Raw genomic sequence first — 17,638 nt, 5'->3', positions numbered from 1 at the left:
CCACTTGTACAGTATAAAAACAAAAAATGAAAACAATGCATTATACAGACACATTAAAAAAATATGATATGAGACATTCTTTTAAATTTGGTATAATTGATCATGTTAAGTTAAGTAATAGGGGTGGAAATTATAAAGAACAGCTGTTATATAAAGAAACTTGGTGGCAATTGTATACGGATGCCGCGCATGAGCCAGGTTTAAATGATTCAATTAGCATCAAGTATATGTTGTGATATATATTTGCACTTCACTCATAGAATAGAATAGAGTTGATTTTTTAGAGTAATATGAGTGTGGAAGTTAGTGTATAATAACATATTATATCTCATTATATATTCATTATATTTTTATCATGGTCACACACATTATACTTCATATAAATTTTACACATATTTTATATTTCATATTTTTACATTTGTATATGTATGTATATGTGTAGTCATTATATGTTGGCAAATGACAGACTTTATTAGTGTTTTTTATATAATGTATTCAACATATGGGTTTTGTTTCTTTAAATTTTGAATTTATGTTGGCGCCAAAAAATGCATATAAGATAGTTTGTTGAAGTGATTATTAGTTCTGATGAAGCTAATTTTTTGAGTGAAAGCGCTAAACTGTTTTGGATTGTCGATTAAACACTTTTACTAAACCAACGCTCCAGCTCATTCAGTACTTTGGTGGTTGTGTATGCTTCCCAAGACCCGAGGGGATTCAGTGTGTTGTATCCATTCTGTTGTCCATACACGCTGACGGTTGGTTTCTAGCATTCTTACTTTTATATATGTAAACCACACAGACACAATCTCAGTTGCAAACATTATGCATTTCAAACCATGCTGATACAGCTGTAGCTACAAACATTATAAATCACACATAATATATCCAGTCATTGTCAGCCAACCATTACATAGCTCATTCAAATCCTGCCTTACTTTAAATCTCATTCCTCCTCTGCGTGTATTGATCCCGCAATTCCAATTTTTCCTATGTAATTTGCTCCTACCCTTTTCTAAAGATTCCAATTCCAGTTGATATATCTCTTTTACTATCTTCTCTAATTCTGGTAATTTTGGTTTGGACTTTGATTTGCATTTCTTCAGTGGAGACCCGAGCTTTTCTGCTCGGGTCTCCACTGAAAACGGACCCCTAGCTCAGTTGGACCAACCTGGTTAACAAATGACAACAAATAAATAAACAAATAAATACATAAATAAATAAAATACATTTTCTAGTAATTGCTTTTTTGGCAACCATCATAATTAGACTCAGTAAGGCATTACTATGTCTAGGCAATCAGATTCCACATTATAGCTCAAGAAAATCATCATTAGTTACATCAATTTGCTCACTCAGCATCTTCAACAGAGCAGTCTGCAGGGAATCTTTCTTCCCCATCACACATCCAACATTTGCTGTCTAGAGGAAAAATTATTTGGAGTCTACTTGGGATATAAAAATACCCATGTAAACACTTCCAGGCAAAGATCCTAGATCTTCTAGACTTTGTTGCATATTTGGGAGACATGCACATATTCCTCCATTGTTCCTTTGTGAATTGCTTATTCGGTCTCTCTTCCCAATACTTTCTAACCTCCTCTGATTGATTCTTAAAGTTATCATGCAATATTGTATATGCTGTACTAATTATTCCTTTCTTAGTGCCGCCCTCTGTTCTAGATTCTAATAAAAACTCTACCAGTCCTGGTCTTTCATTTAGGATCTCCTTATTTTTTTCTGTTGATAGGAGGACAGTCTCTAGCCTGGAGTCCCAATAAGTTCTTGGCATCTTCCCATTCTATTACCTTTCCCTCTCTAGTAATTTGTTCCCAATAAAAGCCAGTTATTAACTACAATGCTGATGTTTAACTGTGATGGAAAGCAAAAAAAAAAAAAAAAACCTATATCCAACTTGCTAATTTTAGATACACATGAACTTATTTTCTCAGCTCACTGCTGTCAGAACCCCTACCCTCAAAAGTCTCAACTTCTTACCTCAAGAATCAATGTGAAAACCAGATCAAAATCATAACTATTGCCTTTATATACTTAGAAAATTGCTAGAATAACAAGCTTTGCATAAGTATGCATTTTTGAAGGCTGTTGGGTTTGACATTTAAATGCCTGCTATCATTATTTATTGACTGCAATCCACACTGATTTGCCAGATAAATCACAAATATTACTTGGAATAGAGACATTCTGCAAAATCAGGGAGACTTCAGACCATCTATAGCCCCCCCCCCCCCACATGTACATGTGTAGCCAACAATTACAGACACATGTATAACCATGGCTGTATATCTTAGGTCTTTAGTTGCATCAAATGAATGAATAATTATGTAAATAACTGATACACAGGAATGTATCTTCTCAGCTAACTACTGTCAAAATGCCAAAAAAAGTTTTGCTCCCATACTTGTGCATATGGACTGATATACTTCCTCCTACCTTTACTTTCAGTCAGGCTATCCCAGCTACCTCAGACATCCTGAGCCAATAAGCAGAGCTTCTCACTGCTTCATGCAGTAGCCTGGTGAGATTGTCATTTTGTGACATTTCTAATGGTCACAGGATCTCTGCCAAGTGATAAAGTAAGCCAATACTAGGTTGATGCAGCCAATTTTATTTATTTATTTTTGTTTTACTTTGGATCTCTTTGGAATTCCTGTTCCAAGCACCTAGAACAAAACAATGGTAGTAAAGCTGACTACTGTTTTTAATTTAAAACTGAGAGTTGACTCTGAATTTAAATTAACACTATTTGTCTTTTTTTAACTGGAGGGACAGCAGTTAAGATCCATGAGATGCCCTTGATTAAAAGCCTTTAACTGTTTACCAATACAAATCCAGTCCACGCCACTACTGGGAATGACCCTGTTTAAAATTGTAACACTGGGCCATGCTTACCATTAAAACGGTTGCAGCAGTTTAAAAAGAACAATAATACAATCACAGGGACAACCAACAGGATGCTATATCTCTACAAAGAGCACATTTCAAAACTAACATGGGGCAAAAGGGTCTGACTAAGCTTGATTCAGGAGCAGAGTGTTGGGAGGGGTGTGACTGACAGATCCCAAATGAACTTCAGTGCATTATCAGCAATGAATGTTGGTGTTGCATTTCTGGTCATAACTGAAGTGTTGTAGCAGTCTGTATGTGGCACAAACAGCTGCTTGCTCCTTACAGTTGGGGGGGGGGGTGATGCCAGATTGAGAGGACAGTGTCAGGTACAAGAACAGCTAGCTACACCTCTGATTCCAGCTATATAGAATCTCATTCCAAGGGAAATAAAATAAGAACAGACACTAATTGCAAGATGCATGCAATAATGCAAACAGTTGATGCAAGTAACTTGCATTGATATTTCCTTAACTTAAAACATATAATTTCCTGTTTGCAAAAATGTATTTTTCTACAAATGCTGATATCATATATGTGTTACCTTCTGCTACAGCATCTCTGTCATGCATGTAAATCTCAACAGGTTCTTCTCTGATGTGAGTATAACTAATTTGTTTGTTCCTTCTGAGCTCATTATGAGCTCATCTGAGCTTGGGTTGTGCCTAAAAAGAGTCAGTAGACCAGCTCACATACATAGCCAGCAAACAGAAATGACTATCTAAATAAATATTTTTGTCTACACACATCCTATTTATTATAAAAAAACACTGACAATGGGAAAAAACATTACATGGAAACTCATTGGGATTGGAGTAGGTTGATGACAACAAGCTATGTGACTTGGACTTTGTTGATGACATAGCTCTTATTGATACAACATGGAGTCAAAAGAAGGCAATGACCACATCAGTGGAGAAACAGGGTGGGAAATAGGCCTCAAAATGAATCCTGACAAATGCAAAGTGTTGGTCAATGAAGCATGGAATGGCAACAAAGACATAATAGCTGCAGGATCAATATTAGATATGACAGAGAACTTCTGCTACCTGGGCAGTTTCATCTCTCTTACAGGTAACTGTGAGAAGAAAGTTCTGGTTAGACTTGGAAAAGCAAGTGTAACATTTAATAGACTATCCAAAATCTGGAGATCAAAAACATTGCATTGTCCACAAAGGTGAAGCTATACCAATCACTGATGCTGTCTATAATCTTATATGGCACTGAGCTATGGCCAGTCACAGCATCAGCCATGAGAAAACTTGAGGTTGCTCATCATAAAATAGTTAAGATGCATTTTGGAAATATCATGGAAGGGCAAAGTAAAAATGAGAGTGTTAGAGAAAGAACACGATAATGGAGATTTGAAAGTATCATTATGGAAAGAAGACTACGTCGGTTTGGTCATGTTAACTGCATGGGCACTAGCAGGATTCCTATACAATCCATCAATTGGGAACTAAATGGATACAAGAGAAAACTAGGCAGGCCTCGACAAAGCTGGAAAGGAGTTGTAACAAGACACTTCCATTGCCTGAATATCACCTGGGAGGAAGCTTAAGAAGCAGCAGCTGATAGGACACAGTGGAGTCAACTAGTGACCGAGTGCATCATCAGTGTAGGGTGAACTGAAGACCGATCGAAGACTGATAACAGGAAGCTAATTTAGAGCAGATTTTCTGATTATCAGTTAATACATATCTAGTAACTGTAGAACAAGATGCGTGTGATATTGGGAATCAGGGAACTTTACAGCTGCTCTAGACCCAGCTGCTCAAAATCCAGGACCTCACAGCCACGAGCCTGACTGCCTGTTTTCTCATATGGCCAAGCAGCTTTTTGAACTTGAATATGAGTTCAGTAACACAGCGACCACAATGACCGGGCACCATGAAGGTCTGACTGCAGTAAGTAGGAAAGGGAAAAGGGGAGGTGAGATTTAGGTTTTGGGGGTTAGGTCTAGGCAGTGACCATGAGTTAGTGTTAGGTTAGGATTAGCAAGAGGAGGGGGATTTTAGTTTTAGGCAATGATCAGGAGTTAACACTAGGTTAGAGTTATGGAGGGTAGGGGGATTTTAGGTTTAGGGATGCGCATGAAGTTAGCTCATAGTTAAGATTAGGGAGGAGAAGCGGGTTTTAGGTTTGCTGAGCAACTGGAAGTTAGTTCAATGTAAGAGTCAGGGAGGGACAGGGGGATTTAAGTTTAGGGAGCAACTGGGAGTTAGCTCAGGTTAGCGTTAGGAAGGGGAGGAAGATTTTAGGTTTAGATAGCAATCGTGAGGATTTTTATTTTGTTAAGGTTAGGGTCAAAGTTCTGGGAGTGATAGTTAGGTTACTGGTAGTGCATAGGAACAGGGCTGGCTAGGACTTGGGGCACTTGCCAATACAAGTGAGTAGCAGCAAGGAATAGTGTCACAAGCTAATTGTAAGCTAGCACTTGTAGTAGACCTAGGGAGTTTTTGATTACAGGTTAAGGTTTAATCATAATATCTCAATAATCAATTTTAAACTTTGCAAATACAAATACATATTGTGCAGATACAAGTCTGCCATGAGAGACTGATACATAATATAAACCACTCCAAACAATCTAAATGATTGAGTAACACATCTGCTGAATCTGCAGTTGTTATCATTAATACAGCATTTTTTTTCAGGGGGTGTCTTTTATTTTTGCATAGCAACTTGAGTTATTGCACAACTCTGAGGAAAAAATAAACACCTTGCAATGGTGAAAAAATTGGTCACACCATTGTGATCTTGCTTTAAAGCTGATTAATATAAAAATATTCCAGAACCTCTGTATACAGAGAGATGTGATCATGCACCTTGCATCCTACCAGTTATCTCTCATCAAATGGCACATAGCCTCTGCAGATACACTAATAATAGACAGGCACATACATGCCCATATACATCTTTATAAAGCCATTGTGGCAATACAGTTTCATTTTTGCCGTTACAATATTTTTAAAAGTAAATAACTGGAAATTGCATGAAAATTATAAAAAATAATTCCAACAATAAAGAATGCAACAATGAAAAAACTTGCATCAGAACTGTAATGCCTATCATATAGGCTTACCAGAGGTGACAATTTGCTTGCACTTAAAGCCTCACATGACCATAATGGTTCATTTATTAGGTATTCAGAGTACAGATAATTAAATTTAGTCCAACAATTCTGTATTAAAATTAGTTTCATTAGTACTGTAAAAGAATAAGTGATTCAAAAGTGGGCAAGAATATTCAAGAAGCATCTAAAGCTTTTTATTCAAAGTGTGCAAGAATGTTTAAATAGCATTTGAAATGTTTAGAAATTATACATCTTTGAGGCAGTTTAAAGCCAATGTAGGTAAATGCATTAAGCTTTTTAATTAGATCCTTAGTTAATGGTTGTCCAAACTCTTTGATGATAATGTGCTATAAGCCTGGTATTTCAGTTTATTAAGCAGTGCACTCAAAACTTCACAGTTAATGTTTTCGTCAAATTGCTTCAGTCTTTGACTTAAGTAGGAGCAAGAAAGAGTTACACCATCCATGAAGTAGGTTTTACTAATTTGTACTTAGCTAGCTGCCCTTGTCAGCCATTTTAAGCCTAGCTAATTACCCCATGTAAGAATTAAACCCTGCACCTTGTATTGGTAAGGTAAACACCATAACCATCATAACAACCTCAAACCACTATTTTGAGTCTGTCTCTTGTCTGGATTTGTTAGGAATTTCATGAATATTCAGACAATGCTAAAAGTTGTCCATCAAGGCAGTAACTTGTTTTTCATGTTTTCATAACAGTCTATTAAGAATAAATTGCCATACCTCAACATAATGAATTTTACAGCAGGTCATGTAATATATTGTTTACTTTGAATAATATAATACAAAGTCAATAATAAACAGAAACTATATAACAGCATTTACATAATTAGACATGTGAAAACAAGTTAAAAAGGTGCATTGAACCATCAGAGCTGTTATAGGAATATTTGTCTATATTCAGTAAGCAGTGCACTGCTGTAGCAAAAGGCTATAAATATTCAGATCAGAGTAAGACCGAGAGACATATTGTGGAATCAAAGGTAAACTTAATAAAATATACATGACTTATAGATAGGATATGGAATGAAGTGCATTACAATAAGAAATAAAATATGCCCCTTCCTCAGAAATGGTTTGTATATTGTAATATAGGTTGGTGGCTTTCACAAAACAGATTTGAATTGACCCTAAAATGTGTATACAGTTGTATAATTAATGTTTATAGTCCATTATAAACAGAATGAAGTTTATTTTAAGAAATAGGTGTTTCTGTTAAATAAAAACATTATAAAATGTGGCAATAACTCAGTGCACAGGCTGGAGGAACTAGTAGAAAGGTTCGAGAAGGCAAGAGTCTTAAGTAGAATATAACGGTTACAACCAGTCGACATAACTCTCAACCTCTTAGGCCAAGAAATCTGGATAAAGCCTAAAATAATGGGGACACAAAGGCCCAAAAATAGGGAGAGATTTTAAATATCGTTCTTATAAAATTAGGATGTTGCTAGAAGTTCTATGTTAGGATGCATCTTTTGAAGGATTTAAAGTCAAATGCATGTCATCATTTAGTGACTTAAATCTTGAAGAGCAGACTAAAAATATGAGGCAAAAATCTGGACATTCTGTAAAAATCTGGACAGTTGAGAGGTATACCAGTCAAAGTTAAATTACTTTACTGGGCTAGTTCTATCACCAAAGAGTGGATGGTCTATTTCAGGAACACAAACCATTCAAACCAAGGATACACAAAGCCTTGATGCTGAGTCAGTTGTGCAGGAGGTAGCATGATTGCTTTTAATACAGAGGACTGGGTGTTCTATTCCCACACTAGGCAGACAGATTGCTGATACTGTTGTCTATCAGATTAAATGTTAAATGGTGGTCTCATTTGCTTGAGTTGGTGGTAGCTCATTTTTTGAAAAGAATAGGGGAAATTTCCTGATGACCTTGCCAAATTTTCCCTTAGTAGTAGTATAAGATGCCTTTACGCTCACTTCTGCTGTATTCATCACTTATGGGAATTCCATGCCATGAAGCCCATCACCTGGCCAGTTTACCAAAGCCTACTATTGCTTTAAGGTATGCTGAACATCACCTACACCCTCCTTGCGTAAGTAATGAATACTGCAGCTGTGAAGGCAAGGACATCTACGATTATCGTATGATTTTACACAACTGTGCTGTCCACCTCTGGGACTAAGCTGCTTAACAAAGGTTGAATAAAATAAAAATAAATTGTAGCAATGTGTGCTGGTCCTCATCATATGGAAGAACACAAGTGTAGCAAAATGAATGTGCAAATAGTTGTGTGAGTAATGATTATTGTGCAGTGTCATAAAGAGTCAGTTTTAAATAAAGTGATGTTTTTAAAGGAAGTGAGTGTTTCTTTTACATTGTACTTGTGTTAAGAACAGAAAGATACCATGCTGTGCTGGTAAAAGCAGGTTTGCTTAATGATGAGACAGTAGTCATGCATTGAGTCTGTAAAGGTCTGTGTAGATCAGTGTTCTTCCCTGGTTAGGTAATATAAACAAGTAAATGAACATTGAATGTCAAATAAAAGAGGGCTTTGAGAAGGCCAGTTAGAGACTGCTTGTTGTCTGCAACAGGAATTGGTGTCCTAAGCAGCAGCACAGTGGCTGTGGAAGAAAGAATTAGCTGCAGTGAAGTAAGACATGGAAAGAGGAACTGGAAATTGCTCCTCACAGAGGAATCTGGACAGACTCATCAACAGAGACAGTTTCTAACAAGTATAAATAGATTTAAGGTGACTTGCTGTGCTTTTGCTTAAAGCATAGGACTTTGCTTTGCTTGGAAGAACCTACATTTAAATTAAATTTTAAATAAACTGCAGTGTTTTATAAGGCTGTTGACCTCTGCTGTTTTAATCTTCCACAATATTCCTATACTCAAGAGGTTGTTTCATTGAAATGGGGCTCATGTCATTGATACTTCTTACTTACAGCATTGTTGAAGCTAAGAAAGTGTCACAGCGTGGTTGAAATGTGTGTGTGTGTGTGTGTGTGTGTGTGTGTGTGTGTGTGTATCTGGATCTGTCAGATATTGTGCTAAAATGAGTATGTGAGTGAATGTAAGTTCATCGGACAGTGTAGTTAAGAAAGCTTTTCTTTTTTTCTCCATTCTTATGTCTTTAGAGTTAGCTTATGTTATTTCAATAGCATGGTATTTTAGTTTAACTAATTGATCTGATTGTAGTGGATGTCTTTGTAAATACTTTAGTTGTTTTGTTGAATATTATAATAATACCTATTTTTAATTACTTGTAGAAAATTGTTATGATATTTCTCTTATATGTTAAAACAATAAACCTGTTTTGAAAAAAAAAAAGAGTTAGCTTATGTTAAGTTAAGAGGTGTGAGGGGTTTGTTTGCTTTTTTAAATATGATTTTTGATGATTTTTATAATTGTTTCAATTAAAGTAACATGTTGACTTGTGATATAATCATACACACGTACTCACATATATATGTCTATCTATATCTCTCTATATATGTACATAAAGATACATAGTCTCATAGGTTCATAGGTTGGTACTAAGCTATCGGCCCTAGGGCCTATACAAACCTAGCCATAACAATTCCCTGGCTATTTTTTCCCACAGTATTTACTTCCCTGGACCCCTGTCTAGCAAGGCGACTGACGTGATCCCCGGGGTGAATTTCCTATCTCCCATCCAATCATCAAGGTTCCTTTTGAAGAGGGCCAAAGAGGCACTCTGCTTGACATATATGGGCAGTCTCTGGGTCAGGAACCTATCCCTCCAGCATGTGTTGTTTATTGTGATGACAAGGTTTAGATCCCTGGAGCATGTGTCTCTGAGGGATTGGGATTTCTTTAAGTGTAGCATGTCCAACACTCTGGGTTTGACATGGCCTTGTATGTTAAGCAGAGATCGCCTCTGAGTAGACGTTATGCGACAGAGTATAGGTGGAGTTTTTTTAGATGGTCAGCATAGGACATCTGCTTTAGGCCTGTGATTCTTTTAGTGAGATATTTCTGCAGCCTTTCCAGTTGTTGCAGATGTCTTGAGGGGTACATATCAAATGGGGCGTTGTATTCTATAAGGTATCTAATGAGAGATGAATACAGTGGGACAATGACCTCCTTTTTTCTGGATGAAAAGCCCTTAGTGATGAGCTGTGCCACATAGGATTTCCTGACTGTTGTGGCAATGTGGTTATTGAAGGTGAGACCACTGTCCACCTGTGTTCCTAAGTCTCTTATCACACTTTCGGCATTTAGTGTACTGCCACCTATGTGGTAATTCACGGGTACATGCTTTTTCCCTAAGGGGATAACTATACATTTCTTGGCATTGAGCTTGAATCCATGGCTCTGGCACAAAGCATCTGTATCTGTAAGGCCCTTTTGTAGATTATCCACATCATTTGGGGATTCAATAATGGCTCCTAGTTTGCAGTCATCTGTGATCTTTGTTAGCTAGAGTCCCTTAGTGTTGGCCTGTACTTCAGAGAAGTAGATGCCAAACAAGAGCGGTCCCAGGACTGAACCCTGAGGTACTCCACTTGTCACTTGTCTGGAGCTGGATTTAGAGTCAGCTACTTTTACAGTGTGGGTTCTGTCAGTAAGCCAGTTGGCAACCCATCGAGTGACGTAGGGATTAATGCCCAGCTTAGTAAGTTTATCTATGATTCCAGAGTGGGGGATGGTGTTGAAGACCTTGGCGAGGTTCTGATAGGCTGTGTGGACCACCTTACCCTTGTCCATGGCTCTGGAGACTGATTTGAAGAAGTCAATCAGGTTCAGGAGACAAGATCGGCCCTTCACGAACCCAAACTGTGTGGGGTCCAGTGTCTGAAGGTTGCCAATGTCTTTGTTTATAAGTTCCATGATAATACGTTCCATGGCCTTGCAGATCAGGCTCGTCAGACTGATGGGGTGGTAGTTCCCGGGATCTAAGGTGGATCCACCCTTGTGGAGTAGGATAACTGTAGCTGTGCACCACTCAGTGGGCATGAAGCCTGAGGTGAGGCTATGATTAAACCTGACACTTAGGTGAGGTACCAGTTCATTTTGTAGTTCATGTAGTGTACAGCTAGACATATATGAATATGTATGTGTGTGTGTAAGTAATGGGGGTGTGCAAGGTAGACAAACCCACTCAGACAAAAGTGTGGAGAGCTCTTCTCTTCAAAAGTACATTTTGCTTTTAGACCTTTAATCTGGTTTCAGTGTCCTTCTGTAGAAGTACTGTGGACTGATATAATACATTCAAAAATTCTGTTCCATAGACATTATAGATATCTATCATCTGAGCAAGTTTTACCTGAGATAAGATGAAGATATTAAAGTACTGTCATGTTATGTCCTACTTTTGGTAACCATTTGAAATGCCTAGACTTGTAAATGTGAGTTTCAGAATAGTGACACTGAATGGCAGAAAAATGAAGACTTGCATATATTCCCTTTTCTCTGTGATATGGTGATCTCGGAGTTATACTAAGTTCATGGGGTGTTCCCTTTTCTCTGTGATATGGTGATCTCGGAGTTTTACTAAGTTCATGGGGTGTGGTGAGCTTGTTTTAAGGGAGAACTGTGATGCTTGACATTTACTGTTCTCCTTTGTTTCTACTTTTTTCAGCACTTGAGGTTTTGCACTTGTGAGTCTTGACCTTTCAATAGGGAGCCCTTACTTTCTCCTAAAATGAATGTATAGCTATTGCTTTAGGGCTGTCCTCACAGTATACCGTGCCTAGAAACCCATTCAACTAACATAAGTAAGAAAGTAAGCCAACAAGGAAGCAAATTAAACACATGCATAAATAAATAAATAAATAAAATTGAGTCATTCTCCATAGTGTCTGATTACCCGATGTTGCTAATTTGTGCCATGGTACACAGCAGATATATTTTTTGTAACATAATTCTGCCCCATTTAAGTATCTACTAGTTACTGCAGACAACCAGCAGCAATAAGGTACAAAGCAATCTGCATTTTAAAAGCTAGGTATCATGTGCATAATGCATGTAATTTTGTGAATATGAGTATGTTTGTAGATAGCAATAATCCATATGGGTATACACCCAGGAGGTTTAAACAATTTATACTTTTGGGTTCTTTATTATTCTTGCTCTATGTAAAACAGACATATAATAAGGCAGTCCATTGTAAAGTTCATTACTGTGTTATATATGTTAAGAGATACAGTTGATTCACCTAAAACATTTACTTTGAATGCCTTTCAGAAGAAAAAAATCATCAAAAGCACTTCAGTGATCTTAGAAGTTGCACTTTTTCCTAAGCTATACGACCTTGAAGTTGGTAAATATAAGTTGGGAGATGGAGGATCTTCTCCCAAATGGGGATGAAGAGGAACTTGCCACCTGCAAAAAAAATGTAGTTTGTTAAATTTGCCAAGAATATTTTTGATGATTTCTTTTCTACTTAACAGTATTCTGTGTCAGTGGCTTTGGTGACTCAGCATGAATTCATTTGTAAATGATTTCCGGGTTACTTAATTTGACAGATTTTTGATATATGGAATTTCTAGTTGATGACTTGTACTTTCTCCATACTTGTCGGATACCAGAGTGATGGCTGACCTATCATCTGCCCTGCAAGATGAATCCCAGTGGAAATACCCTCATGAGTTTAATCCTTCTAACTTCCTGAATGTCAGGGGGGAGTTTGTAAAACCTGAGGCATTCATGTCATTTGGTGCAGGTAATTCAGCAATTTACTGTACGTTTTCTACTTTCTTTTTGTTATTTAGAATAGACTATGTACATGCTCCACTTCTGATAGTGCTGTAGTTTAAAAATATGCTAGTGCTGACAACATTAATGTTTGCTTTTCATTTCACATATTTGCAGACCATTACTCAGTTCAGTAAAAGTTGTGTCGCTCTTCAGTACAGGCACAGTATACACTTTTACTGTTGCTTTCAGTGTTTTCTATGTTACTTCCTTTGTTGTTTATTAAAGAAAAATTACAATAAATTGATACCAATAACATAATGGGCAGGATTCACGAAGCCTCCGTGTAAGAGTTATAACTCATACACGGAGGCTGCAGTTAAACGGAGTGATGTCAGCATGCTCTGCATATTCATGAGAGCATGCTGAATCACACTTAAGGCCAACACGGTCCATGTAAGACAGTAGGGGGCGTGTCTTTAGGCCGAGCCCTGTAAGCGGACATGCCCCCAGAAGAGGAAAAGTACCCAAAGTAAACACCCACGACAGAGTCCACGGAAATGTGAATAAACAGAACACAACACATGCCCCCACAGACTATGAACAGAAAACATATAAATAAACACATTATATATATTTTTTTTAAATGTAAAAATGTTTAACCGTGAGTGCGCTCTTTTGCGCGGGCGTGCCCATAGCGCAGCTACAGTTAGCAGTCAGTGGGAAAGCATATAAGAACTAAATATGCAAAATAAGCCAGAAAGCAATAGCGTAGCGGTAGAGATGTTGGCTGAAAAGCAGGCATTCATGGTTCGAGCCCCCACAACACCAATTTTTTTTTTAGCAAAATAAGCAGGAAACAAGTCCCTGACAAATATGTACACATAAAACCACAATTTATGTAAAATGTAATGAAATAGCCCATTTATATTGAAGAAATGTGAGGTAACAAAAGAATAAAAAATGTCAGATGTGCTCATAGCTGAGCTACAGTTTAACAGAGTGAGTGCATCTGCCCGTAGATGAGCAGTGGTTTAACTGGTGCAAAATGAGTGCCCGTAGCTGAGCAGTGGTGTAACACGCTAAATCTATGTGCCCCTAACTGAGCTGAGCGTAATATGTGTGCTGATAGCCAAATGAGGCTTAAAGCAGCGTACCCCATTTGCTTGGAGCTGCGCACCGTGCAAACAAGCTAACCGACGGACAACGTTGAGCAAGCTGTATCAAAACTGCCTTTGCACAGACACACCCCTCAGCTTGTCTAGACAGTCATAAAAGTAGTGGCCAGGTTCGAACCCAGGAGACTATACACCATAGTCAAGGTACTGAACCACTAAGCCATGACAGCAGTACCTATAACTGCAATAATAGCAAATATATAGGAATGAATACAAACTGGAGCATGACAATGCAGGTTTAGTGAAGTTGATACAATTCCAAAATGGCCAATCACAGATATGTGCGGGAAAAATGGCCTAAATAAGCCCCATAGGCGGGAATACACAGCATAAACGATTGTAGAACTGACCTGCAGGCAGAATGACAGGAGTAGGAGAGGGTAGTTGCTTTCGAGCACAGAGGTGGGGTGTTGAGGAGTCCAGGTACATGGTCTGGCTCCTAGTCCATAATCATGAGGCCCAACTCATGCAGGGCCAGGTCCTCTGGGGAGCATACAGGGCCGAGGCGTGGGACCGGTTGGCTCATGATCTCACCAGTGCCACAGGGATTCCAAGGACTGGTGAGCAGGTCCGTCACCACCATGCAGACCTGAAGAGACGCAAGCAGGACCAACTGAACCTTTGGATCCAGGAGGCCCGGCAAACACCCAAAGCCCCACTACTGAGTAAGTAACATTTAATTATGTATGTAAGAAATTAAACTAGCTGATATTATGGAGATGTGTATTCCAATATTACTTCATTTATATTAATTAATATAATTAATTTATAATAATTAATTCATTTATATTACAGCTGCAGGTGTCCGTTCTGCGAACCGCAGAGCCTATGGTGATAGGCTGGTGCGGTTGCGCCACCAGTCAGGTCAGTAATCCCCTACCAGTAACTGTAAAGAAATATAAAAGTATGACAGTCAGCAAAAGAGTGCAGTGTAGTCACTAAGGAATAAAATGTGCAAGTAACAGTGTGAAAGTGTCTGCAAGTATTGCTTGATTACAAAAGTGTGTTTCAGCCTGTAAGTTAAACCGAAAAATGAAACTGTCTGACATATATTCTGAAATAAAAATGCCCCACTTGTAAGAAAATAGTACACAACCTGCAGCAGGCTGAAAAGTATAGTTGCAGAAGATGATGAAATCACATGTGTGAAATATATCCCTGTGGAAATACTGAAGCATGACAGAAGTGAGACTGCTGGAAAGGATTGTAATAACTACAGGTAAAACATGTCAATAAAGCCTAGAAGTAAGTACCATCCTGAATAGTAAAATGAAAGCAAGTAAGAGAGTGTGAGAAAGTGTCATGAATCCAGCAACACAGTAGTAATAACCCCTGAATAAAGTATACTGCAGTCAAGACAGAATGAAATGCATGTGAGATTCAAAACCAAACAGCGAAATCTGTTCAAAGTGTTGCTGCATCTGGAATGTGTATCCCAAAATCTGGATATGTTGCTCTCAGTCTGCAATATGCAGATAGGATGATTGTCTGATATACCAAACATCCACACTTGTCTACAGCTATATAAAGCAAATGTAGCAGGATGATGTAGCTGAACAAAGCTATATATGAATGTGTATGAAGAAGAATAAAATGTATATTGATGTTGCAGTAACAGTCCTATCACCAAGTTGAAATAGTTATCATATAGGAAACTGTAGTTAGAACAGTAGTGTGTATATAACTGTAGCTATTAGAAATGTACAGCATATGTATTGTTATTCGAATGTGTTAATATTACTTTCTTTACCCCACCCTATAACCACATATAACCCATTCCATGTGAAAATGGTATGTGCAATCACAATTAACACCCCTGGACGTTTGTCCTGTTGGGTCATATATATTTGCATGTCCGTTGATGCATCTGCCCTGTTCATACATCCACACCTGATGGCCTGTTGCCATCAATTAACCCTGCATGTTGTTGGACTGTGTATTTCTATTCAGATTATGCATGTGTTATGCACGCTGTTCAATGGTGTGAATATCTGGGTGTTTGGTTAATGGGAATACTAATACAACTAATTGTGAATGGTATTATATGTCACTAACCCAAACTGTCATGACATAATGCAAAACATAGGACGACAGGGAAGGCGGGTTCCAGCGGACCCACCTCTCCCACCTCAGCTGGCGAGTGCACCTGGCACTAGTGCCGAGTCTGGACCCTCCTCCGGTGGCCCTGTGCCACCTGCGGGTGGAAGCACTGCAGGGGATGGGGCTTGCCCCCCCCTCTGCAAGTGTGGCTGGAGGAGAACCACCACTCACCCTCCGTAGCGTCCGGACTGTGGTGCGTAGGGAGATTCGGGACTCTGTTCTCGAGCCCCTACGCCAGCTCGAGGCACGGGTGGTGAAACTAACGGGCATGCCTGTTGCCCTGCCTACACAGCCCCCAGCACAGCCCCATACTTGGCAGTGAAGGAACAGTGACAACTGCCTATAGGTGGGGATATCAGTTCCACTGTTGCCATCTGTGGGCTCATGGGCTCTGTATATCCAAACCTCCATCCCCGTCAATTGTGTAACCCCCCCCACACGTGTCATACACCGCCCCTGTATGCATCTTGTTTGTCTTGTCTGTTTACCTACCCAACCTACCTCCCCAGCTGTACCGACTTCCTTCACCTGACCTACCACTCTCACCTGAAAAAAAAAATAAAAAAAAAGGGCACTCTGTACTCACAAAAAAAATACACCCCATACATAGCTACCCATTCTGCACACATGTCTGCTGGACATGGAACCTGTCAATTACAATTGGCTGTACAACAAGTATTATTGTTGTCCTGACACCTCTCTCAGGGGTGGAAGGTTTCAAATGTCACACCAAATTACATACATATGCAGAGCTGTTGCTGATGAAGAAATGGGCAGCTATGGGCATTACCTACATCCCTCCTGCACATCCCAAGCTTGTTTCCCTACTGTCTTACCCTCTTTGTGACCCCTTTTTCACCACTTTCCTGTCTCCCCATTTTCTTTTCTTTCAAAGAAAATAGCGCTGGTGTGCGCCAGAGTAAGCACCGTTAAGCGGCTGTAAGCGGGTGTGCGCTTTTGTGTGCGGAGCTAACTGCCAGTGCGCATGCGTGAGCTCCCCACAAACCAGCGCTAACCCGGTTACAACTGCTTAAAAGTGCCTTAGTCACTTTGATTGACAGGTCCTGTACTCAGTTCAAAAGCAAAATAAATTCCCTCTGTCAGTCCCAAACCCAGGACCTTGGAAACACTAGTCTGTACGAACTACCACTAAGCCATGACTCTTATACAAAAACATTGTGCTAAAATAAATATAACATGTAATAGTAGGGATGAATGTAAAGGGAATATAGGATGTGTAGTACACAAAGCATGTCATTTAAAATTACTGTCAAAACTACTGGATTTCCATAATAGTAGTGTGTGAACAGAAACAGCCATGCTAGTTGGCAGCTTGTAGATAATAAGGTCAGTTAAAGTACATATATAAATGTATGTATATGTACATATATATATATAAATATATATCTATATATAGTTGTAGGAGTCAATGTGCATACACACTTGCTACAGGGAACATGAGAGAGGAATGGAGAAATGTGAATATACAACACAGCCTGAATCATGAGAGAGATACTAACCTTTACACTCACAGAACACTGTCCACAGCATACCAGCATGGTCCCTGCCCTTACAATCTGAAAGGGCAACGCCTATCCCACATGCCCTTTTATAGCACTGACCTGAAATCACAGTGAGAACTGCAATCAGTACACAACTGGCTGTATGCAATTAGCAAATGCTGGCTTATAATTGGTGCAGAGGCCATCACATATGCAGATACCTACAAAAGCATC

The 17,638-nt window shown here is 38.8% G+C and overlaps 1 protein-coding gene across 2 annotated transcripts in view; it reads left to right on the top strand.

Annotated features, from left to right (window-relative positions):
• Positions 1-17,638, top strand: part of LOC122809631 (cytochrome P450 2J6-like) — a 1,067,145-nt gene that overhangs the window by 897,137 nt on the left and 152,370 nt on the right. The window contains exon 9 of one of the 2 annotated variants that reach the window (XM_044081266.1): positions 12,512-12,652. The exons of the other annotated variant lie outside the window; for it this stretch is intronic. Within the exon in view, the coding sequence (XP_043937201.1) occupies positions 12,512-12,652 (141 nt within the window). The remainder of the gene's footprint in view (positions 1-12,511; positions 12,653-17,638) is intronic. 2 annotated transcript variants of the gene reach the window in all.

This window comes from Protopterus annectens, chromosome 8.part0 (assembly GCF_019279795.1).
Source record: "Protopterus annectens isolate FY-2018-M chromosome 8.part0, PAN1.0, whole genome shotgun sequence".
Classification (NCBI taxonomy): Eukaryota; Metazoa; Chordata; order Ceratodontiformes; family Protopteridae; genus Protopterus; species Protopterus annectens.
This window is presented reverse-complemented; position numbering and strand designations above follow the sequence as displayed.